The sequence below is a fragment of the Calidris pugnax genome, unplaced genomic scaffold, assembly GCF_001431845.1.
Source record: "Calidris pugnax isolate Ruff unplaced genomic scaffold, ASM143184v1 scaffold20, whole genome shotgun sequence".
Lineage (NCBI taxonomy): Eukaryota > Metazoa > Chordata > Aves > Charadriiformes > Scolopacidae > Calidris > Calidris pugnax.
This window is the reverse complement of record NW_015094510.1, coordinates 3,527,264-3,552,977: the sequence shown is the minus strand read 5'-3', so window position 1 is coordinate 3,552,977 and position 25,714 is coordinate 3,527,264. Positions and strand designations below refer to the sequence as shown.

The following is a 25,714-nucleotide window of genomic DNA, read 5'->3' as shown; positions in this document are numbered from 1 at the left end:
ACATGCTGGATATCGAATAAAATTCCAGATATGTTTTGATACTTTTTATGACATTTCTTCTGCATGAAGATGAAAAGATTAACTTGTATAGAAATTGATCAGAACAAGAATTTTGTCTGAAAGGTAACAAGTTTTTATTTCTAAGGACTGCCCATACTGTCTTTTTCCAGTTTCTTAAGATCTAATTGTCTCTTTTCTGTTTTCAGGGCAAAATCCTGACACAACAGCTGATAAAATACTAGGACTAATTTTACACTTATGTCAACCTCAGATACTATACTTTTTTCAGAAAAGTAATATTTTTATATGCAACTATCAAAATACATTACAGACGAAAAAAATAAAGATTTTATAATTACCTGTGTCCATTCATTAGTCTGAGGGTCATATGCTTCCATAGTGTTCAGGTATGTTTGACCATCATAGCCACCTACTGCATATAATTTGTCACCAAGGAGACAGACACCAACAGCATCTCGAGGCATACTCAGTGGAGCCACCATTGTCCATGTATCAGTTTTTGGATCATACCTGAGGAAAGAGAAAGGTAACTGAATATCCAGGAAGAAGGTAAGTGTCAATTCATGCTGATCTTCACTTAAAACATAGCCCTTTTTTCCTAGAAAAAAAAATCCTTTAGTAGCCTAACCAAAATATTCTTCCTAACAGCAAAAAGAAAATATGTAGATTTATTGTGTTCTGAATACAAACCTCTAAATTTTGATTAGGAACTTTTGCTCAGCTAACCTTTTTTAATAAACTAATGCATTTGTGGGATAAGGTGTCATAAAAAGAGATTTGAGCAGGATATAACAATATCCAGATTTATGTATATTTTTATGTATATATTTTAAATATTTACTGTAGCATACTATAAATATTCTTTCTAAAATTATATGACATCATGTTTTCATTTATAAAATTATACTATGCAGTCTTCACACCCAGAAAATTTCCCTAAGAATTCAGGAGAAATATTATCTGCATTAGAATCTCCTCCTGATATTTGCTCAAGTAAGAGAGTAGTATCATTTTTAAGGCATCAATTACAATAGAATATTTAAAACTGAGAGCAAAATTTCTTTTGTTTAATGACAGCAATTTTAAAGTTAAACATTTAGCCTAAGCCATAAATATAGATATTCCCCAAAAATGTGAAAATTATTTAACTTCAGAAGCCATTCTATTTTAAGTATTTTAGACATCAGTTAAATAGAAAAAAATCACTTTTTGTAGTGCCTCTTACTTTGTTACTAAGGAGGTCTGGAGTATCTGGTTAAACGCAATACCTCATTTTTAGATGACAAATATTACTAAAATAGAATACTGTATCATGGTGTGATAGAATTAATTTAATCTGTCCTTAAACATCTCTACTATGTAGTATAATCCAGTATAATCAGTAGAGAAAATAAGTTTAAGGATACAAATCCTTTGACTGACTTTAGTCATTTGCTTAGGTGTAAGGTAGATCAAACTTTGGGCATGATAATTTCTTGAAAATAATTACAAAGGAACTTTATAATGGTTAAAAATGGTATTTATCTACAAGTCCTCCAACTATTATATAGTTATGTAAAATAGGCATCAAACCTACATCATCTCCTACACCTTCAAGAGACAGTGTTAACTATAAGTTCATTTTTTGGGGAAAGTCAAGTTCTTTCAATGTATTTTCCTGCAGTCTAAACTGCAGGAAACTAGAAGTTGGTAATCCTACAGAAAGTTGCACATACATATGCTTTCCAAAAGAAAAATTCTGGGCTTTTAATACAAAGGCTGACTATAAAAGCACCTGTAATTATTTCAGGTGAATTCAGGAAAATAATTCATATTTTCAGTAAGCAACTAGTAGGAATACTGTTACAAGCCCCACATTAGATTTGAACAATGGAAATTTTTAAACCTTTTTAATACAGATATTGCAACAACGATATTACAGTGGTTTGCTTTGCCTTTTGGTTCATAAATATGACCTTCAAATTGGACAATAACAGAATTACCTTTAACATTGATTAAATTATTCTTGACAGCTAAATTTTAGGAAAAAATTCTGCTCATCCACTGCCTGCTAATTCTTCTGGCTTTATTGGGACTTCTCAGAACATAAGATGGTAAAATTTTGTGTTCAGTTTTTTATATCTAGAATACCACTATATTGATCATGCTGTTCATTTTGCATTGTTTTTTAAATTCTATTTATTCACATTCTTTCATTTTGCTATCTTTCCTTAAGAAGCTTTGAGTTAAATATCTAGATATGTGATAAATGTCTTTTAAAACTTGAGTGGAAGATAATTTAAAACAATGCTTGAATATGTGGAAGCGAAATACACATGTAACAAGCAAAAAAAATGTATTTTTAATCAATTTTTTCAAAGACTGGCTTTTTCAACAACAGCATCATATGACTCTAGCTGAAAGAGTTTCACAACCAGTGAAATACACAAGCATGCATTTTATCTTCATCTGCCTAAAGGCAAAAAATTTTAATAAGACTTTTTGATACACAACTTCTGAATTACAAGGGCCAAGGTGAAAAACTGCAAAAGCAGGGAAATTAAATGCAGTTGACATTTTTGAACCTATTTGAACTTTTTTTTTTTTTTTAAATAAAAAGGTGAGCAAGGGCTAAACAGAATTCTTATAACTCAATTCTGTCAACAAAATAGAACTGCACAAGAACTTGTTTTTTGTAATTGCCATGAAAATGTCTGAGATTTCTTATATCCTTTCTTCTTCTAAAAACAACTGTACATTTCATCTTTATAATAACTAGGTATGCCCTAGGGTGAGAAGGGTTATGATAAAAGTTCCTGAATCTAGAAAGAGATCAATTTTAAATCAAGGGGAGAAAAAGGGGAAAAAACTATGAGTCACTTCTTTATGCTTTTATTAGCTTTCAAGTTTCAAGTAACATTTTTTTAAAAAGCCCACTTTATAAAATCTGCCAAAATATCTCAAAAATTTTATGATTCTTTAAAAGGAACTAGTTATTTTACCTTTAAAAAGGAATACAACACTATAGTTTTCCAGCTTGTGAAAAGCAGACAAACATAACTATTATTTTGTTTTAGAACACTTGAATTCATACAAACACTTGAATTCTTTATGATTGTATCAACCTTAGAAGAGTTCAAACTGTGAGTCCTAATTACTATTGAACAGGATTTTAGCAGTAGTGTTTAAAAACCCACATACTTGCTTTCACTGGATTTACATAATCTCAAAAATATATTTTAAAACATTATTTTGGCTTTGACAATCTTCCAGGAGAATATTGATGTTTGTATAAAGCACATCCTATCAGGCTGCATCAAAATGACAAAGTAACTGAAGCAGAGACTCATTCCTGAAGAAGACAAGAGACCTATGTAAAAAAGATTCATGCTCTATTACTTATTTTAAAAGACCTCATTGTTACTTACTAACCTTTTGTTTCCTGAGTTACTGAGATGTTTTTATTTTTTGAAGATACTGCATCATTTTTGAATGTAAAAATAGGCTCATTAAATCACATCCCAGTCACAGTATAAACTTATCAATCACAGGGTGGACCATGAGAGTTTTTTCATGTTTTAGTGGAAACTACTGGTGAAATTAAATCCAGTCTTTGCAAGCTAATAGCCTTACAAGTTCTGATTTGTTAGTCCCAACTTTTAGCCTGGAAGCTAACTGCCCATGAAGTACATTATCCACATTTTTTGCTTTCAGTGCAAAAATACCTAGACAAGGAACACTGTATAATGTCATTCAGATACCAGCACATAAAATACCTTAAGGATATGTGGTTTAGTTCGTTGTTATAATCCCCCCCAAGAAAGACAAATGTGATGCATTGTAGTTTGTCTTCAATACCAGAAAGGTTTTCTTCTCAGAGACAAAAAAATGAAAGAAAAGCTCCCTTACAAGTGTCAATAAGCAACAACAGTTGGAAAGATTTCATACCTATTAATTATGTTTCTAGTAGTCTTAATATACATTTACTTAATTCAAAATGCTGCATATTTTTCCTTATAAATAGAAGCCCATGAGGATAGGCCCTGTTAGTACAGGCATCATGGTGAATATCTGATGAACTTCCCATCTGTTGGAGACATAATGGAGCTATGTGAATGAGACTAAAACTGAGCAAAATTATATGGATTTCATAAGGATTAAGTTTTAACTTATAGTTTTTGGATTATATATTGAGTTACCAGTAAATGCCAAGAAAGATTCAGCAGAAACAATAACTGATATTAATTAAAATTTAACTCCTTTAGAAAATAAACAAATAGAGAAATCTCCCCCAGAACCTACTTTTATTTGTACGTTAAGAAAAACAAACTACTCAAACATATCTACTTTAATCTTTGCAACCTTCATATATTTTGAGAGTCTATTTTTCCTTATTCTATTTTAAAGCATACAGAAACAGAAAAAAAGCTAAACCATCATGAAACATTTGAAAAGCATCTTCAAACTGAATATGATAATGATTCCAACTGTACCTTATTGCCCTAGGTATTCTTGAATTTGCAGGATATCCCCTTAGAAAATTCAGGGTGCTTTAAATACAGTGTGTAAGGTTTATAACAACACAGCAGTGGCAGCTTTATTAAAGTAAGCAATGTCATATACTGTAAATATTTATTGCTTAAGCAGCTATATATTTCTTCTTTGCTCAACTTTGCCTTTAGAATTACAAAATACTTCTAAGCACAGTTTGGTGTTATAAAATTAATTCAAGGTTGAATTTTTATATCTGTAAGGTTTAGTTTATGACTCTGCAATGTGCAATATCATGTCTTTAAAAGAAAGATTTCTTAAATGTGATGTGGAAAGACTGGTGCTTTCTGTCCATGGCAATATATAATAGTACTGTGAAAAAAAAAAGACAGAGAAGACATTCAAAGAATTCAAAGGGATCTTCAAAGAGATTGCCTTCTACATACCCCCATGGATTTTTTCAAGTAAATAATAAGATGGCATTTCTTGGGGTAAAAACATCTATTCAATTTTACCATCATTCAGCTAAGAAAATGATGCTACTGGACATTATTTTGTATTTTAAAAAAGCATGTATAATTGGATACCTTTCTACATAGTCCAGCAATCGGGAACAATGGTTAGAAGCAGGAGCGTCATGTCCTCCAACTGCATAAAGAAAGCCATCACACGTAGCCACTCCTACACCTCCTCTTCTCTTACACATAGGAGCACACATATTCCATTTATTTGTGTGAGGATCATAATATTCCATTGAACTCAGACACGAACTTCCGTCACGACCTCCAACTGAATATAACCTAAGAAAGTCCACACAAATAAAAATGTTAATAAAACAAGAGCTCAGAACTGTAGAAGTAAAACCAAGAAGCATCCAGGTTTTACATCTGATATCAGCAAACAGGAAAAGGAAAAAAACTATAATATCTCAAAATCATATGAATTTCATATGGTCAGCAAACACAGATGATTTTAATATTGTTACTCAGTGCTTTGCCCACCTGAATAGAAAGGAAGATATTTTTTTTTCTAGTAATGGGTATTTTCATACTTTGATTATGTCATATACTGCAAAGAACGTCATAAGTGTCATGCAGATTTACCTCTATAGATTTATAAATCATGTAAGCAGGATTGCTGCCTAACTGTGCATCATCTGTAAGGTGCAAGTGAAAGTGCTAACTTATAATTGTTAATCCTGACAGACAAGAAATATGCAATCCATTTATTAGAGTTCCTCTGTGTATTTATTGTGCATCAAAGAAGTAGAACTTAGTCAGACAAATGCTGTCCTGTATTTTAATATTGTACCTTGTATTTAATACTGAATAGATTCACAAACTCCTAACTCTCCCTCCTCAAAATAACAAACAAGGAAGGAAGGAAGGAAGGAAGGAAGGAAGGAAGGAAGGAAGGAAGGAAGGAAGGAAGGAAGGTAGGTACTGCATAAGCTCTGTATGTTAAAGTACAAACCATATGGAAAGTTGTAGTCAGTCTTTGATCTAGTATTCAGCCTATTCCACATACAAAGCTGTCAATGGGAGGCTCATGTCCAGAATAAATTTTACACTTACAAAATAGTAGAGAATAAATATGCAGTGCACTGCAGAAAAGGATATAGCATTATGTTTTAAACATGGATTTTTAAAAAGTACTACTTTGGTTTCAAGGACTTTGGTTAAATTGAAGAAAATTCTTCCCCACACTGACCTTAGCATGTGTACTCAGCAAGTAAGAAAATGATGCTTACAGGCACTTTATGTTGATTTTCTTTATCAGATTATATTATGAGGATTGAATTCTGTAGGGAATTCATGGAAAACTTCTGAAATTGTTTCAGATTTGAAATGGAAAAAAATGTGGTTTAACAAAAAATATGTTGTGTGTGTAACTATCTGCAGGCAAGAATCTTGTTTCCTTCCTCCCTTCATAATGGTTCTCAGGAGAAAACAGTTCTGGTTGCTCTTTCCTACTATTACCATTATGCATTCATTTCTTATATGAATCCTTTTGGAGTCTCTTGCCTTTTCTACAGTGCCTGGAGATTAACTAATAGAAACACAAGCTATTTTAAAGACCAAGCATTGAGCAGTTCAGGATGTAAAAGCTGTCTGTGTGAAGCAATTATTCATTTGGAAGCTTTTACTGTTCTAAGCGCTCCATGAATTCAGAGCTACTTAAATGTGCATTTACCATTATGTTTTGTTGGCATGGATGCTGATGAATAAAGAAGTACTGTACTACCACTAAATATGTCACTGAAGCCATAGAAGATTTTCGTTCTGCCTAACAGTCATGCTTCTGCTCAGACTAAAGTAGCCAGGAGAATCCATACTCCTCTATGAGAGATGTTAAAGCAAATACACTTTTTTTTGCAACAATTTCTGTGGATTCAGCTCTGAGACATTTATCTTTCTATATGATTATCAGATATCTACAGGTGGGATACTATTAAAAACACTATTGTAAGTGTTGATATGTAGGCGTCAAAATTGCTGTTATGCTCAGAGTAGTCAGCTGAGCCTAAAAAACAATTTGGTTCACCAGCCACAACTGTACTTTCTAATTAAATATTTGGACACCTAAATGTGACATTTCTCACACTTTTAAAAAATGCAAAGTACCAACACTTCTGCAGAGTTCAGTGTGAATAATCGCGTATCCCATGAGTCTAAATACCCATTGTTTTATTTATTTCTTATCTATTGCATTCTCTTCCAACTGAAATAAATCTATAAGCTGATATTTACACACTGAAAGTGAAGCACACTTTTTCATTCCTTTATTTCATTTTAGACTGCTAGTAAAATATAGTTAAAGGCATTCCTGATTGCTGGTGAAGAGATAGCAAATGCTGTTCATAAGTAACAGCCAGTGATTGGGACCACCTAGGTTTTTTTAAAAATGCTCTGTGCTATTCAGAATAAAACAAAATTAATTGCCAAAATGAGATTTTGGAATTATTGTTTTAGGGTTTGATTGTGTTTATATCTCAGCAAGGAATAGCTCATAAGACTAACAATATAATTTTCTTTTACAATGTGGCTGAACACCTCAGTCAAGAATTGCTTCCACTTTTCAGCCAGTTTTCCTAATCCACAGTCACAAAGGCCCAAAATGACTGCAGAACAACTCTGCAACCATTGATGAATATTCAGGAAAATGTACAGCTAACTGAAACTTTTGCAATACTTATATCCAAAAATATTTAGTAGCCTTGCTTCCTTTTGAGTTCTCAGAATTCTGTCTTATTAGATGACTTAGTACATAACTTCGATGCAAGTACTTTCCAAATGCATAGATGAAAGATAATCCAGTGAATCTGAATGTAGCAAATTCAAGTTCCTCAAATTTTGCTTTTTTTGGTAAATTTCACATTTTTAATTTACAATATTATCTTAGGAATTTTACCTTACCTTATGTACTACTTCATCTAGATCAAACACGCAGCTCTTTTATTTTCTGTTTCTCCCAGATTACTAGTGTTTGTAGATTTCTTGCTGGTTTCATATGTCTTAATAGCTTTTGAGTACCTACAGTACTGTAAGACTTCTATGTTCAACATTGCATAATTAAAAAGAAAGCTTGAGGAATAAGCATAATCACTGTCATATAATAGTTATACCTTCGTTCATTTCTTAATATTCTGTTAACTGAATTGCACCCCCTTGTGTAACTCATCAAAACATCCCATTCTATTACTTTTATCACTGTTCAGAGGAGAAGATCAACAAGGAAAAGAAAGCATCCAGTACTGAGTACTGTTTTCTCCACTGATCATACTGAAAGTTTTGCCTGTGGAGATTGTATGGATTTCTATTCCCCAATGGTCTATATTTCAGCTTATTAAAACACTGTGCATAGATATGAATTTAGACCAAACTCAGTCTCCTCCGAGCTGGAAATTTATATTTCCCAGGTTTGGTCACCCCTTTTTGTATTAAGATAGATAGAGATTCCAAAACATTTGTGTGTGTGTATATCTATAAAATTGTTAGAAAATGCAGTAGAGGTTTCAAAGTAGGAGACATTAGGAGAAATCATGACCAGCTGGATCAAAAGTGTTTATCTCAGTGCTATCGTTACAAACCTTTGATAACTAAACAGAAAAGCCATTTTTAAATTCAGTTTGACAAGCCAACCTCAAAAGACCAGACTGCCTTTGATGTGAGGTAGTATGGCTTGTGAAAACAGTTGAATCATGCCCTTGCTGCATTTCTTAACGAGGTTTTGCCTTTCAAAATTCTTTCACTGTGAATATCAAAGACCTTATCCAGTCTTTTGCTTAGGCCACTTTGTACCCTTTTCTGCCCTTTCAGCATGCCTTAAAAAGCAATAGAGAATTACTCTAGCCCAAAGGGTACATGCCCAGTAGAAGTGAGGGGAAGGTCATAATTTTCATCGGTGCTGGACTTCTGTATGGCTCAATCAGTTCATACCTGTAGGAGACTGTAGGAGAGGAATAATATCTATCCCTGCTGCCTTGGTTATGCCAATAAACAGTAGCTCACTGCCAGAAGTTGAAAAAAACGACAACTTTCCGAATAGAAAGCATTAACAAAATCTTATTTCTGTGCTTAAATTTGGAATGGTATTTCATGTATTTGGTGCATGTAGTACTGGAGTAAATTAAAAATACATATAATTTGACCAAAAAAAAAAGTGAAAAAAAAAATTCCTAAAGTGAGTGCCTTCAATTAAAGTAATAGTAACTACTGACAGAAAATATTGAGAGAAAAACATGCTTTGCATCGATATTATAATTATGGCAAAGTTCTACTTCCTACAATAGAAAGTACAGTTTCCTAATAGAAAGAACCTGCTTCAAGTAAATTTAATGCAAATCAAAGTTATACGAGCTACATTATCTCTGCAAGACTAGTGACTGAATGCAGATTCTACAAGTTAAAAATGTTCTTTACTGTATCAGGCTATAAGATAGTCAAGGCAGAATAGTCTTTGTAAATTAATTATTTACTACAGCATGACCATGATGCCCTTTATTTGCTCTCTTATTTATTAGAAAAAAAGACAGTGAATCTGTTATTAAACCAGAAATTGTTATTGAATTAACAGAATTACTTTGTGCTAGACTATGCTACTGTGTTTATGGTATTCATCTTCTTTGTAAGTTTAATAATTTTAGGCAATACAACTATTCCACTTTGTTCTGTCTCAGCATCTATTTAATGCACGATTCTGACTGAAATATTTAAAAATATCTACACCTTTTTGTTGTTTCTACATTTAAGGAAGAATATTTTCAACATGCGTCCCTTTTCCCTATAGTGGGAGGCAGAATAATTACCTTTTTGAGAAAAGAGTTGGATCAAAAGCAGCAGCTAATAAACAGCACATTTATAAAAGATCAGCAGTGCCAAAACTGTCTTGAATAAAAAAATATGAAATAACTTCTACAAGATTTAAATTAAGGTATAAATTTATTTATAGGTCAAAATACTTTAAAGTTTCCACAAAAAATTCTAAAAATGATAACTTGTGAGTTAGTCTTTAAAATATGTTTGCTGTTCTTCCCATTGCAAAAGACTTTTGTAAAATTAGTTACATTTATAAAATACCTAATAAGTAACTAATATTATCCTAAGTCAAATTTCGTTTTACTCTCTAGTTGGGTAGATAATATAAGATCTGTTATGGAGACATACATGTGAAAGCATGAAATTTTTGACAAGGAAAAGCACTACTGCTTTTCAGTATGAGGCAAAATATTAATGTCATTCATAAAATATTGATTTTAAAGTATTTGTTTGTAGCCAGTGATAATATTGTGGGCAGAAAGCATGCAGTATGAAGCATATTTTCTCTCTTTACATGGCTGTAATTATGTATGCCAAGTATAGCATTTTTCTTAGTTCAAATGGATTAGCAAAAGAATAACTGAATCATCAATAAGGCACAAGAGCAAAGAAACCCTCAAGCAAAAAAAGCCACAAAAAAAGCTGCTCTGATAGGAAATATAATTGTTTCAGACGTACTTTCTTATCTCAATAGCTTAGCATGAAATTTTGAAGTATTATTTCAGCTTTAAAAATCACAATTACAGTATATTAATACTTCATTTATTTAATAGTACTGAGCCAGTTCCCGAGTTTTTACTGAACTATGAAAATTATCAGTGCATTGCAATTTTAGGGATGACTTGAAAAAAGTCTTAGATCATTTAGCCTATGACCTTCACAATGAACAAAACCTTCTCAAGTCAGTGAATTCAACCAATAATAATAAAAAAATCAGCTGAAGTTGGTCTACCGAGAAAAAGGACATTTGATTTTAACCCAATATTAGTTATTAAGAAGTTAATCAAATTTCAAATAAGAAAACCAGAAATATCAGTTAACAGTGGAGATGGCATGGTATTCTATTCTGTTGTGGGTAATAGATCTGATAGCTGCTGCAAGGGATGATCCCACATAAAGATATTTAGTTGAATATCAAATTAGATATTTAACCTTCTTTAAGTAAAATTTAGATGTTTAAATAACCTTACAGATTTACACGTGTGGAAATAATAAAGTATGTCTACATACATGTATATACACACACATGAATACATGTGTGTATATGTGTGTGTATATAATTCAAGTAAATGCTTGCATTTTGTCTGGGGACTATCTCTAGGTTTCTCTGACTGCATGAGCAAGGGCTTCCTAAGAGAAAAGACAGTGTTTGCTGAATGCCCTTTAAAAGTGTGTGCTTAATTGTGGAAGCTACATTATTAAAAAAATTGGCTGTGAATCTTTCCAGGCATTATCCACACTGCCTCCTGCTGCCTAGATTGGAACATACGTTACGTTTAAAACCTTAAGTCAGCTATTACCTTTTACCTGTTAGGTATTAGAACTGATTAGAACAAGTTAACTCATCACATCTGCTTGGTGAAGAAGAACCCATATGTGCCCGAATTAAGGCATACTATGCTATGTTATGTTCATTACTTATGTAGAATGTGTTGTTCATTACAAGATTTACAGAAAAGAAAAGAACCGCACAGTAAAGAAAAAAAATGTTTATTATTACAAAAACTGAATGGCACACCTTACTTAGAATGACAGTCACTATAGCTGTATACCAGTCAACAGCCAGCTAGTCCAAAAATCTTGTTTGTGTAGATGATGGATGAAGAGAAGTGTATGGTGGGGTGTACACACTGAAAGATGTAGAAGTGCAGTAAACCTGCAAAACAGAAACTTGGCCTAAGCATCTTTGAGCCTGAGCATAGCTTATCAAGAGAAAACAGGCACATCAAGATCCCACCCTGCAACATATCAACGTCTTTAGCATCTACCATGTTTCCTAACAATAACTTGGGTTCTAAAGAGCAATAAATTCTAGCTGCATATGCATCTGCCTTGAACTGTAAGGAAAATGTTGCTTTTACTGTAAAGTTTCATGATTTTTCATTGTCCTCTCCTAAGACTCACATATATTTATCTAAGCTGTATACATTCTAGCTCTTTTTAAGGCTAGCCTAGCCATATAAAAAGAAATAAGCCTGTGCAGACAGTCCAATTTTACAGGCTGGATGTAAAATACCAAGTTCAATCGTGCTTGAAAAAGAGAGAATATGATGCATATTGAATTGAATTGCACATTCACTGAGCTGCATGGGACCCTCATGTAGGAAGTATGAATTTGTGTGCAAAAGTACAAAAGATCAGACCAGGGCACCGAATTAGTAATAAGCCTTAATGATTCTGCTAAGACGAAATGCCACAGATAGTTTATTATGCGATGCATGAAAGGCAAAGAAGTAGAACTCCGGGAGGAGGTTGCAATCAGCAATGCAATCAAGTTTTGTAGATGGTTATATGAATGTAATACATTGCTAATTCTCTTGTGTCAAACAATGAACCGGTATTAAGGACTTTGTGGAATTATTAACCTATGCCTCTCCAAGGTCTGTAAACAGTGAATATATACCTATGAGTGACTAATTACAAGACAATTTGAGAACTCTTCTTGTGCACACACTAATTTGGTTTGAATTTTGCTATTTTCTTGAAAATGAAGGTTCAGCAAAATAAATTTTCTGATATTCACTTTGAAATAACACATAATAGTCATAAGGGACATATTAAACTGCAGCAATAGCTATTTACCACAGGCAAAATATTGATCTAAATAACACAGATTTCATTCCAGCTTTGTTTCATTAAATGACCTGGAAAAAAATATTTCCCGTGCATATATGGCAATGTCAGTATTGGCCAGTTCTCTGTGTTTCCCATTCAAAAACAAAAAGAGAATAGCTGGAAAAGTACTGCAAAGACAATAATCCAATTTATGGAAATCCATTACTAAATGAATGCAACTATTGCAAAACTGGTGGAACCGGATGAATGTAACTGAATATAAATTAATCCTTTTTTTAAATAAAGGTAGATGTTATTGAAACCTCTCCACCTAGCAAATGAAACTGAAATGTAACAAATGAATTTGCGTGTGTGTGAAGGGAGAAAAGAGTAAATATGTATTTTTTTAAAAAATAAGCATTATTATGCTCTATTTCTATGAATACTTAAGTAGAATTAATAGAATGGGGAAGCCATTCTAAATTCTTTCTGATCTGCTACAATCAAGCAACAGACAAAGTTGATAAATAATTTCATAAAGGATACAACTGCAAAATCCCATTTTTATGTTGGACTGTCTTTCAATAAACGTATGAAAAGGGAATACATCAGTGACTAAGATAAAGAGGAACAATGAAGGAAACATGATCGATGGAGAAAGATGAACTCCAATGCTAGAGATGTTGGACTGGATTAAGAAGATCTATGTTTACGGTTTTGTTCCTATAAAAGAAAATATCTCTGGGTCAGTTTAAGCATGTTGCCCTTGGTATTTGTGTTGCATTTTCCTGCTTAAAAAAACCACCCATCATAATTTTGACTTCTTTCTTGAGATTATAAATTGTGACTCATGTTCTCAGGAGTGCCTGAGCATTTGGGTACTTTCTTTGGTACCAAACTTATGAAACAACATATGAAACAAAGTTATGATGCAAACTTACGAAACGCAGATACAGCTTTGGTACCAACCTTTTGAAAGCTCAAATGTTTTAAAAATGTTCAACTTAGCTTTTTTCAAAATCTGCTATAAAAAAAAATGAATCCTGGCCAGAGTTTGTACTAGCCCTAGGACAGACTTGCTGCTTGGGTACTTGAAGCTCATACTTATCCTTCATCTTTCACCTTTCCCTAATTTAAATCGCTTACTAGTTTCTAATAATCCTTTCTTTTCCAGTCTCCGTTCAGAAAACATTTGATAGGAAAGCTGATCTCCTAACTCATTACCAAGATGTCCAGTACGTGGCAGTTATTTAATGATTAAGTATGCAAAAATATTGCAATTGTACTGGCTGTAGGTGCCCATGCGCTGGCAGTGGCGGGGCCGGAGGGCTGTCACCCTGAGGAGAGGGCTGCCCCGAGCCAGACACAGTCAGTTCCAGCCAGCTCCAACCAACCCACCCTAGGGCACAGCTGAGCCCCACAGCCAAGGTGGTGGCATCTCAGGCTTATTTAAGAAAAGGCAAAAAATGCCACATCGAGTAAGGAGGAGAAAATAAAATGAGAAATACCAGATGGAACACCGAAGTCAGAGAAGGAGGAGGAAGTGCACCATGGCACCAGAGCAGGTATCCACATGCCAGCCTGTGAAGAACAATTTAATTTTGCCCAGGCTGAGTCTGTTTTGACTGTGGTGGTAATTGGTAAGTGATCTTTCAGTCTTTATCTCAACCCATGAGTGACCTCATCCTGTTCTCCCCATCTGATGAAAAAGAGTGAGTGAGCAGCCAGGCAGGTATTTGACTGTTAGCCAAGGCTAACCCACCATAGTAATGCATAATTAACTCCCAGCTAACAGCATCCCTTTTCTCCTTCCCTCATTGTACAGTGCCTAAACACAGATGGAGACTGTAAAACTGATTATAATAGAAATACCAATACTAATGAAAATAATAAAAAATATATTGCTGCTTCTCTGTTGAAAGAATCAGATAGAAGTCAGATACATATTGAAGGGGAGTAATATTCTCCTGCATCATTTCTCATTGCACTTTCACTTGTCTCCAGAGAAAATAGACACTAAGAAAACCTTTTTTTTTTCTCAAATGAAAGTAAAAGGTTATTTGAAAAGATACTTAAAATAGTTTTACTTTTAAAAGATTCTCCATTTTAATCATTTATCATAGGTCAAGAATAGAGTGTGATATTTGATATAAACACAGTAGCAGGTGCAAATATAAAGTTCGCTATAGCACATCTTTGAGGATATGGCAATCGATACAGGGCAGAACTCCATTCTCCTTGGTTCTGCAAGATGTGGTCGTGTGAATGAACCGCTTCCCAGTGCATGACAAAGTCATTATATTTGATGCTTGTCTCAATAGACTGCTGTGATATTCTACCATTTAAAGTCAAACTGCAGATCATATTATCAGCTGAAGATTTTTTCCTTCTGTGGCACAGAATTATTGATATCCATTAAAGAGAACGTAAAGGGCCAGTCTTTTTCCCGTAAAAGCTCTAGCTACATAAAAAGAATGTTGACAATGTCCAACACACAAGTAAAAATTCAGCCATATTTTTTTGTAATATAACTTTTGTGGACATATAATAGGAAAATGTAGAAAATTTTCTGTTTGTGGTTCTGTCACACAATTATTTGGAATAACATAAATCTGTACAATACAAAGAGTCTGTTTTAGGTATATGTTCTGGACGAAAGTGTGTAAACTTAATTTCATCTTTACTTATAGTTTCCCTATTAGAATACATTTTTTTCTGAAATTAAATTACATGAAACAAATTAGTGCAAAGGTTCAGTGATCTTAGTGAATGCATACTTCATATATTTGAGACTTGTTAATAGAAAGCTAATAATGACTGTAATCTTTGAGGAAACTACATTTTATGTTACTGACAAGATCAGTATTTATAGGACTGAAATTGTCAACTAGATTTTGGGGTTTTTTTTCCTTCTTGATTTTAAAAATGGTGAAATGAAGACATAATGTTGAAACAGAAAGTGACAATTTTTAAAAGTTTCTGGAAAAGATAAGATTTTCTTGGTACTCTTGGTTCCTGGGTCCTTCTAACTTAGACTTGGTAGAAGAATACTATGGCTTCAGCATTTTTTCCTGTAAACTATAGAATACTAGTATATATTGCATACTAGTTACATATTACCTATGTCAACTCCCAAAGAACATTTCAAACATATCGTCCCAACTTCTGACCTCTATCCTTTCCTGGTTGTTTTTCTTTTTTTTTTTTTTTTTTAATTCTAAGTTAGTGTAAGTCTCCACTTTACATATGATATTTTAACACACACATCTATTCCTTATGTGGGAGAGTTCATGCACTCTTTCTTTTTCAGTCTGTGCAACAGGGTTGTTAAGACAAGACAGAAAAGATGATGCTGTTTTCAGATCGGGAGAAACTGCTTGACCATGTTTCATCCCATGAAACACTACAGCCATAGCAAGTCCTAGAGTGGCTATGTACATACGTTAAAAATTGATTAAGGTATCAAGGTTTATTGTTGTGGGTTTTTTTTAAAGAGATATATTAGGGCTAACACCCTCCACACTTCCATTACTGTTTAACTATAAGAAAAGTATGAGGATGAAGGAGATGGAATCTCCAAAGCCTCAATACAGATTGTTACTTCTATACCATATCAACTGTTGATTTAGGAAGACAAAGGCATGTTATTTACTGATAAGGAAAATTCTCAGATTCCTATCTTTGGTGTTGCCTGAGAACAGATAATATTACCCTTTCTATGAATATGCATTTAGAACCTGATTAGAGTTTTCTGTACAGCTTCTTCTTGTCTCTCCATCATTTTTATTCTATTGCTACTTTCCCATCTGAATTTTATTTATTTGTGTCCATCTGTTCCTTTGCCAACTCTAATACTCCTGTTCCTTTTCTTTGGTATGACAGGTATTCTTACTCATACAGTGCAGTACAGCCTTCTTTTCTTCTTAAAATCCCTGTACTATTCATCTTTTGTTCCATCTTAACTGTTTTCTGTGTAACACCAAATAATCCGCTTTACTAAAATTCTAGTAGAATAAATCTACTATGTGTATTTCTTTTACTTAGAAACCCACCTAATCCCTTTTATTAGTTAGTTTTAGTATTGGTTAGTATTAGTTCCTTAGTTTTCGGAAAGCACTTAAGAAAATAAATATTCTTTGTGTTCCCAATTGAAGGAGAGCAACTACCATATCCTTTTACTATAGGACATCTGAGAGTAACATGCAGGTGACATTCATGCTCGTAGAGGAAGATGTTCCATTAATCTCTCAGGGGTGAAACAATACTGTGACCTCAAAATGTGATAATGCAACTTGATTATGCAAAAGAACTTTGTCAACTGGACTAAGTTTTAAAAGAAAAAAAATGCTTAAGATATTTATTTTTCTGAATTTCTGAAAAATTCAGCTTGACTTTATAACTTCAGCAATTAAAAGTCTTTTTCAGACTGGATTATGATGCACATGTTAACATAAACTTTTTCAGGTTTTAGGAAATATTTTGATATAATATAAAATTTTCAGTTTAAATATATATTTCAGTGAAATAACATTCATTTTGGTGTGGCCTGTTTTTCCAGATTCAGATACTATTGCTCTTCATTTGTTTGAGCAGCAAAATAATTGATAATTGACTTACACAGACTATACAAATGAGCTTCAAAACAAAAGTAAGTCTAAAAGGTTCAATAAATTAAGAACTAATGAGAAGTTACTTACAAATCCAACATTTCCGAGCCTAAGGAGATCAGAATCTAATTTTTAAAAAATTTATTTCCACCATAAGCTTAAAGAAAAAATACAATTTTCATTGAATTTAGTGTTAAAATGTATTGGTTTTTTCTGCTTAAAATGGCTTTAAATGGAAAACCAATGAAGCAGACCATAGAGGTATGGAAGATCACCAGTGGAATAGTTTCCAGTGTTAAGCAAAAAAAAAGAGACTGTTTTTTTTTCAAGTATTTAAGAAGCTCACATTTGAGTTCTGCAGAATACAGTATCCCTTTTCATGTGAAGTGCCCAAAGCACTGCAGGAGATAAACACAGGGTAGATTCTAACTCTTTCACTTCAAAATAGTCTAACCCTGCTGCATTTTATTTATTTACTTATTTAATTCAGTGCAGAAGAAAAGAAACAGAGGAATATCCAGGAAAAAACTCCTCCTAACTTCCATACAAAAATAGTTTTTCTTCTCTTAAATGTTAAAGCCAACATCTTGTTTCTCATTGAGACATCCATTTCTAATATCCCTAGAATTTCTTTAAAAAAAAAAAAAAAAAAGAAAAGAAATTCATGAAAGTTTGCCTATTTCAAAGCAAAAAAGCTCAGATGAGGAATGCAGCATTGAGGAATGTCAATTGTGTGGAACAGCAGTGTAGTAAAAGTAGCACCAGAGAGTTGGAAGTTCTGGTCCTTTCATGTCTTCAAGTTTCAGTTCTTGGCATATGGGATGTTTTTTAAAGATGCTTATTCAGATTTAAAAAAAAAAAAATTACATCAGTAGTATATTTGCTGTTTGCTTCAGTGAGACCACTGTTTTTCAGTTTCCAATAGTGTCCTTTCCACCTTTCTGAAACACAGATAACATCTCTTTCATTTAAAGGTGTTCTATGTTTATTAACTGAGAGGCATTAAATACATGCTCAGCTGTGCAAAAGAAACATACCCAGAATACATATACATAATCATATGCAGCTCTTCATAATTTTAGATCTATATTTGCAGGGTTATTTGTCTAGCTCTTGTCTCTGTTAGCTTGCTGCATGGCTCATACACTACTGAAACCAGATTCTTTTAGAGTAACGGGGCCATTGAAGCAGCTTTGTCAATTTGATGCGCTCTGGAACAGTGTCATTTCAATGCCACTGTGACTTAATAAGGGAAAGCAATGACAATTAAGCTTCAGTGGTCTGCAGATGATTTCACAACATAAAACTAACTCCTAATGACATGGATGAGAAGTAGATCATCTGACTATATGATACCATTATTAAATAATGAAATATTAATAATGAATGCATCCAATAAAACCTATTTAATACATACTCTGCAAATCAGGCACAACTGCAATATGACAAACTCATAAAATTAGTTATCACTTTTAAAGTCTAAGGTTTTAATTGATTTGAGGTTCAATTTAAAAAATATATATCTACATATTATCATAATTATGGGATTATGGGTATTCTGTCAGGTCTACTGTTACTGCTGCAGAAAACTACACGATCTCCTAAAGGTCTTGTAACGTAGTTGTTTGTGGGCTAAATTAGGCTCCTTGTTTGGCTTTTATATTCAGTCTCTTACAGTCAGTGGAAAGAGTCTAACAATCCCAGAAATCAATTCAGCCTACTTACCTCAAGCCTGTATCTTAGATGTGATAAGCACAACCTAATATAAAGGATTTTTGAGAGTCTATCCAACTGTATAATCAAAAGAGAATGATTTGCAACTGGAAGAAATGAGGTGGGCAAAATTTAGTGGGTTGATGAATTATGCAATAGGATAGTCTACCATGAAACTCAATAGCCTTAATAAGTCCTTTTTTCCTCTACATACTATTAATCCTAAATTTTATTAACTATTTTTTTACTGTCTTCAACATTTACTCTCTCATTCCATCCCACGTATGCAGCTGTTTCTCATTCTTTCTTCTTTGCTGCTCAGTAGCAATGAAGTATGAGGAAAATATTATTCCAGAAATTTGCCTTATTCCATTTCTCCCAGTATTCCCAAGGGACTCTTTACTGACTGCCCTTTACTTATGTTCAGTTGTCTACAGTGGGATTTGTCTTCCCTGCTTAAGATACCAAAAACATACAAGTCAGAATCTGAGACAGAGTCCTCAGGTTTCCTGTACAGTAGAGAAAAATAGGCACTTGGATATAACAATTCATCCTGTCTTAACGTAGATGTCTAAACAAGTAAGACAGATGCTATCTTAAAAGCACATATTTCTTCCACTGACCATATGGTGAGTTTAGGACGATTAGCTCAGTTGTAGATTTCTTTTAAAAAATATCTGAAGTTAGGTGTGATGAATTCCTCCCCAACCTCTAAATTATTACAGTTCACACCATATTCTTTTTAGCCACAAAGCTAAGAGTAAGTACTTTGAAAGTGGTAAGCAACAAGTAATACATAATATCACATTCTGTAAAATTAGCAAAATTTTAAAAAGGGAAAGTTATAAAAGAAAAACTTAAATCTGAACGCAATTAGAATTGCAGGTTTAATGCAGTCTGACTGGTTTGACAAAAATCAAATTTCTGTTTCCTTCTATGTGAATATAGTTGATTTCAGACAAAGGTTTCATGGTTCAAAGTTAGTTTGAAGCAAGGTACAAAATGCACATACAACAAATCTTATCAATGAGTACATGACTATATTAGATCGATAAACTTCGTTAACTAGAACTGACATATACAATATATAAAAACAGATGAGTCAACTGGCAATTTGTCCCAAAGTGGTTTATAGCCCGCACCCTGAAATTTCAGGTAATATTATTAAGAATTTGATATAAATATTAAACAAAAATAATATAGAAAATATATAAATTACTTATTTCAAGTAAATGTAAAAGCCATGAGATACAGGAGGGTATGCCCAACTGTGCCTACATTTATTTTAAAAGACACACTCTATTATGCTAATATGCTAAAACTTATTTACCATTGCATGTGACATTTATTCATTCCTCTAAGAAATGTGTTTCAAACATATAAGAATACCCTACTCACTTGCCATTTAATGCTGCTACTCCAACAGTGCTTCTGGCAATTGACATACTTGCCACAAATGTCCACTGCTGACTTTGAGGATCCCACCTCTCAACTGTATTCAAATAACTCCATCCATCATGTCCTCCCACTGCATAAATAGGCCCTTCAAGCACTGTAACTCCTAAAATGGAGAAGAGAGTGAGAGAAGATAAAAGTATGCTTTATCAATAGTAAAAAAACCAATAACAATAAAAAAGAACTGGCATATTCAAAGTGAAAATGGAAACACCAATTAATTTCAGATTTGATTAATTAAGGATTAACAAACAGGAATAAAATTAACGCTGCTTCACATGGCTTTATGAAAAATAGCTATTGCCAAACAAATCTAATTTCATTCCTTGAGAAGATTGTTTGCTTCATAGAATAACCTGTCAGTGATGTGATAGTCTTAGATTTCTATATATTGTTTAATTTAGTATCTCATAGAATTCTGACCATGAAAATCAGTAAAGCACGTGATAAGTAAATTATGGACTAGGTACCTGATAGATCTCAAATTATTGTCAGCCTAAGTGGGATTTCACAGAATGGAATTGCTTTTACCAGGCTTCCAACAGGGAGGGGAGTAAGTCTGATGAGAGGCTGAGGGACTTGGGTCGCTTTACTCTGGAGGAGAGTAGGCTGATCAATGCTTATAAATTCTTAAAGGAGGGGTGTCAAGAGGATGGAGCCAGTCTTTTTTCAGTGGTGCCCAGGGATAAGACAAGAGGAAATGGGCACAAACTTGAACATAAGAAGTTCCACCTAAACATGAGGAGGAACTTCACTTTGAGGGTGGCAGAGCACTGGAACAGGCTGCCCAGGGAGGAGGTGGAGTCTTCTTCTCTGGAGACATTCAAAACCCGCCTGGACAAGTTCCTGTGCAGCCTGTTCTAGGTGGACCTGCTTTGGCAGGGGGGTTGGACTAGATGATCTCCAGAGGTCCCTTCCTGTGATTCTGTGATTCATCATTTTTGTCAATTATGTAGAAAAAAGTATACAATTTATCACCAGTGAGACTGGCATAGGAAAAAAAAAAAACCCAACACATTCAAAAAAACACATTTAAAGGCTCAAACAAGTAACATACAGTTAGAAACTTAAGCTGCTTCATGAATTTACCTTATTGAAAAAAGAAATAGCAAGAGAATGGGTACCTTCACAGGAAAGTAATGTTGGATATATAAAGATTCTTTTATCTAGTGAAGTTGAAGTAGGAAAAAGTTAAATTAGAAATAAACTTTTAACTATGAGGGGGTTTAATCACTCATTCAAAGGAACTGATGAATTCTCTATCTAATAGCATCTTTAGTTAAGCTTAGAAGGCTCTGGAAGATAAGTTATAGCTAAGTACTATTTGTTACAATACAGCGAGCTCAGTAATTCCATTGTATGAATCCATGAGACCAAATGAGCATCCAATCCTACTCCTAAGTCAGTGTTTTTTGGTTTTTTTTTTCCACTCAATTTCACATGAATTGAACTCATCAAAAAGTGCGAAAACAATAGATTATAAAAATTTCAGAGAATGGGTTTATTTTCTCTTGCAGGAAAGTCAATCTTTTATTTCAAACAATGTGAAGTTTCCACATTCTGTGTGGAACTGTTTTGTTCTATTTCAGAAAAATCATTCATTCAAAGTTTAATTTGATATAAAAAACTATATTTGTCAATGAGTTTGAACAAGTCTTATCTCAGTGTTCATAGAATATTCCTGCACCTTTGGTGTTTTATTTTTTTGTTTGTGTTTTTTTCTTACTACTTAAAAAAAGAAATTATAACCCCTACTACCCTTACTGACATTTTCCTTCTTACAGAGTCTGAGCCTCATCTTTTTCTGCAGAGCTGTCTGTGAAGTCATTCTCCACTTTCTTCTGGTATGAAGACTCTTGATTATAAATGTTTTTTATTCATTCACATGTTTCAGCTATAATTTTTCCAGAATATTAAAGTGGATATTATATTGAATCCATGATTCTTATAGCTCAATATCTTATTTCAGAAGGCCTGCAGTACCAGACATGTGGGAAGATGTGTCAGTGTTTGCATAGAAAATCAGGTGATAATATGCTGTAGTTGTAGGGGGGTGTGTGTGTTTGGTTGGGTTTTGTTGTTTTTTTCCCTTAATATCTGACAGCTATAAATATTCTTAAATCTTGAACAAACAGATTTAGATTGTTAAAAAAGTATTTGTTATAATTTCTTAAAACAACACCGTACTCTATCTTTTTTTGTATATACTCTTCACATAGTGCAAAGTTAAATAGAAAATCAAATTCTTGTTGGAATAAAAATTTAATTGTATTCAAAGAAAGTTTTGGTGTGTAAATATTTCTATACACATACATGCATAAATAATCAGTGCCTAGATAAACACATGAACCTTCTTTCACCTTCACACACAAGCAGTTATACTATTATGCAGTGAATTTCACAGTGAAACTATGATGAATGCCAAAACACCTCATTACTTTTGAAATTTCCACCTCTGACTTCCCTGAATACCTTATTTGATCTTTCATTAGGATATAAAGAATTGTCCTAAATTTAGTCTTTTTATCTCATTCAATATTTCATACATTTTGCTATGTCCTTTCATATTTGAGTTTTAACCTTGTCTTTTTTCCTGTGGTAAATTAAGCCATCCTAATTATTTTTGTCACTTTTTGTATAATATTTTTTTTCCTCTCAATCAAAATACTGTTCTTCCTGCTTTAGACTTTTTTTTTAAATGGCACAAAAACTGATAAGCTCATTGCATTAATGTAACGGATTTTCTCTCCACATTGCTTGTGATTAGGGGCACAGAATTCAGCTGGAAGTCTGTAACAAGTGGTGTTCCCCTGGGGTCAGTACCTGGTCCAGACCTCTTCAATATATTCATCAATGACCTGGACAAAGAGATGGAATGTACCCTCAGCAAGTTTGCTGATGACACAAAAGTAGGAGGGGTTGCTGACACCCCAGAAGGCTGTGCAGCCATATAGCGAGACCTGGACAGGCTGGAGAGTTGGGTCGAGAGAAATCTAATGAAATTTAACAAGGGCAAATGTAGGGTGCTGCACCTGGGGAGAAATAACCCCCTGCACCAGTACAGGTTGGGGACTGACCTGCTGGAGAGCAGCTCTGAGGAAAAAGACCTGGGAGTTCTTGTGGACAACAGGATGATCATGAGCCAGCAATGTGCCCTTGTGGCCAAGAAGGCCAATGGCATCCTGGGGTGCCTCAAGAAGAGTGTGTCCCGCAGGTTGAGGGAGGTCATCCTGCCCCTCTACTCTGCCCTGGTGAGGCCCCATCTGGAGTACTGTGTCCAGTTCTGGGCTCCCCAGTTCAAGAAGGACAGGCAACTGCTGGAGAAGGTACAGCAAAGGGCCACAAAGATGATTAAGGACCTGGAGCATCTCTCCTACAAGGAGAGGCTCAGGGACTTGGGTCTTTTCAGTCTTGAGAAGACAAGGCTGAGGGGAGGTCTAATTAATGTGTACATTAATTAGATACAGTCTCCCACAGTATCCTCCTGGAGAAACTGGCTGCCCATGGCTTGGATGGGAATACCCTCTGCTGGGTTAAAAACTGGCTGGAGGGACGGACCCAGAGAGTGGTGGTGAATGGAGTTAAATCCAGCTGGCGTCCAGTCACGAGTGGTGTCCCACAGGGCTCAGTACTGGGGCCAATTCTCTTTAACATCTTTATGAATGATCTGGATGAGGGGATCGAGTGCACCCTCAGTAAGTTCGCAGACGACACCAAGCTGGGTGGCAGTGTTGATCTGCTGGAGGGTAGAGAGGCTCTGCAGAGAGATCTCGACAGGCTGGATCGATGGGCCGAGACCAATGGGATGAGGTTCAACAAGGCCAAGTGCCAAGTCCTGCACTTGGGTCACAACAACCGCAGGCAGCGCTACAGGCTGGGGGCAGAGTGGCTGGAGAGCTGCCTGGCAGAAAAGGACCTGGGGGTGTTGGTCGACTGTCGGCTGAACATGAGCCAGCAGTGTGCCCAGGTGGCCAAGAAGGCCAACAGCATCCTGGCCTGTATCAGGAACAGCGTGGCGAGTAGGGCCCGAGAGGTGATTGTCCCCCTGTACTCGGCACTGGTGAGGCCTCACCTTGAGTACTGTGTCCAGTTTTGGGTCCCCTACCATAAAAAAGACATTGAGGTGCTGGAGCGGGTCCAGAGAAGGGCGACAAAGATGGTGAGGGGTCTGGAGAATAAGTCTTATGAGGAGAGGCTGAGGGAACTGGGGTTATTCAGCCTGGAGAAGAGGAGGCTGAGGGGAGACCTTATTGCTCTCTACAACTACCTGAAAGGAGGGTGTAGAAAGGTGGGGGTCGGTCTCTTTTCTCAAGTCACAGTCGACAGGACAAGAGGAAATGGCCTCAAGTTGCGCCAGGGGAGGTTCAGGCTGGATATTAGGAAAAATTTCTTCACTGAAAGGGTTATCAGACACTGGAATGGGCTGCCCAGGGAGGTGGTTGAGGCACCATCCCTGGAGGTGTTCAAAAGACGGGTTGATGTAGTGCTGGGAGGTATGGTTTAGTGATGATGTTCCTTGTTTGTTTTGTGGGTGTCTATTTTTGTCAGTTAGGTTGATGGTTGGACAAGATGATCTTTAAGGTCCCTTCCAACCTAGAAGATTCTGTGATTCTGTGAAATACTTAAAGGGAGGGTGTCAGGAGGACGGGGCTGGTCTTTTCTCAGTGGTGCCCAGTGACAGGACCAGAAGAAATGGGCACAAACTTGAACATCAGAAGTTCACCTAAACATGAGGAGGAACTTCTTTACTGTGAGAGTGGTGGAGCACTGGAAGAAGCTGCCCAGAGAGGTGGTAGAATCTCCTTCTCTGGAGACATTCAAAACCCACCTGGACAAGTTCCTGTGCAATGTGCTCTAGGTAGACCTGCTCCAGCGGGGGCGTTGGACTAGATGATCTTCAGAGGTCCCTTCCAACCCCATATGATTCTATGATTCTTTAATAGGCCCTGCTAAAAATTTGTTCCCATCTTCCTTAAAAGCCCCCTTTCAGTACTGAAAGGCCCCAATAAATTCCCCCAGAGCCTTCTCATCTCCAGGCTGAATAACCCCAATTCTCTCAGCCTGTCCTCATAGGAGAGGTGTCATGCTGTGAAGCATTGTTAATTTCTTCAACTATTTTTTAATCGGAGGACTATGTATTGTCTTATGGGACACAACAGTTTCCTTGACTTTCACCTTTCTTAAGGTGAAGTTAATGATGCAGATTCTGTTTTGCCGATTTCTCCAAAAGAGAAGAATTCCCAGAAAGAGACCAGATTTGAAATTCACCCTCTTGCTTGGAACAATGGTGATAAGAAATAGGGGAAATACTGACTGTAATCCCTTAATACACTCAGCTTTATGGTTAAGAAAGTA

At 34.9% G+C, this 25,714-nt stretch overlaps 1 protein-coding gene across 1 annotated transcript in view; it reads right to left on the bottom strand.

Annotated features, from left to right (window-relative positions):
• Positions 1-25,714, bottom strand: part of KLHL1 (kelch like family member 1) — a 185,008-nt gene that overhangs the window by 9,934 nt on the left and 149,360 nt on the right. The window contains exons 7-9 of the mRNA XM_014966191.1: positions 20,303-20,465; positions 5,079-5,291; positions 360-531 (exon numbers count right to left, since the gene is read on the bottom strand). Of these exons, the coding sequence (XP_014821677.1) occupies positions 360-531; positions 5,079-5,291; positions 20,303-20,465 (548 nt within the window). The remainder of the gene's footprint in view (positions 1-359; positions 532-5,078; positions 5,292-20,302; positions 20,466-25,714) is intronic.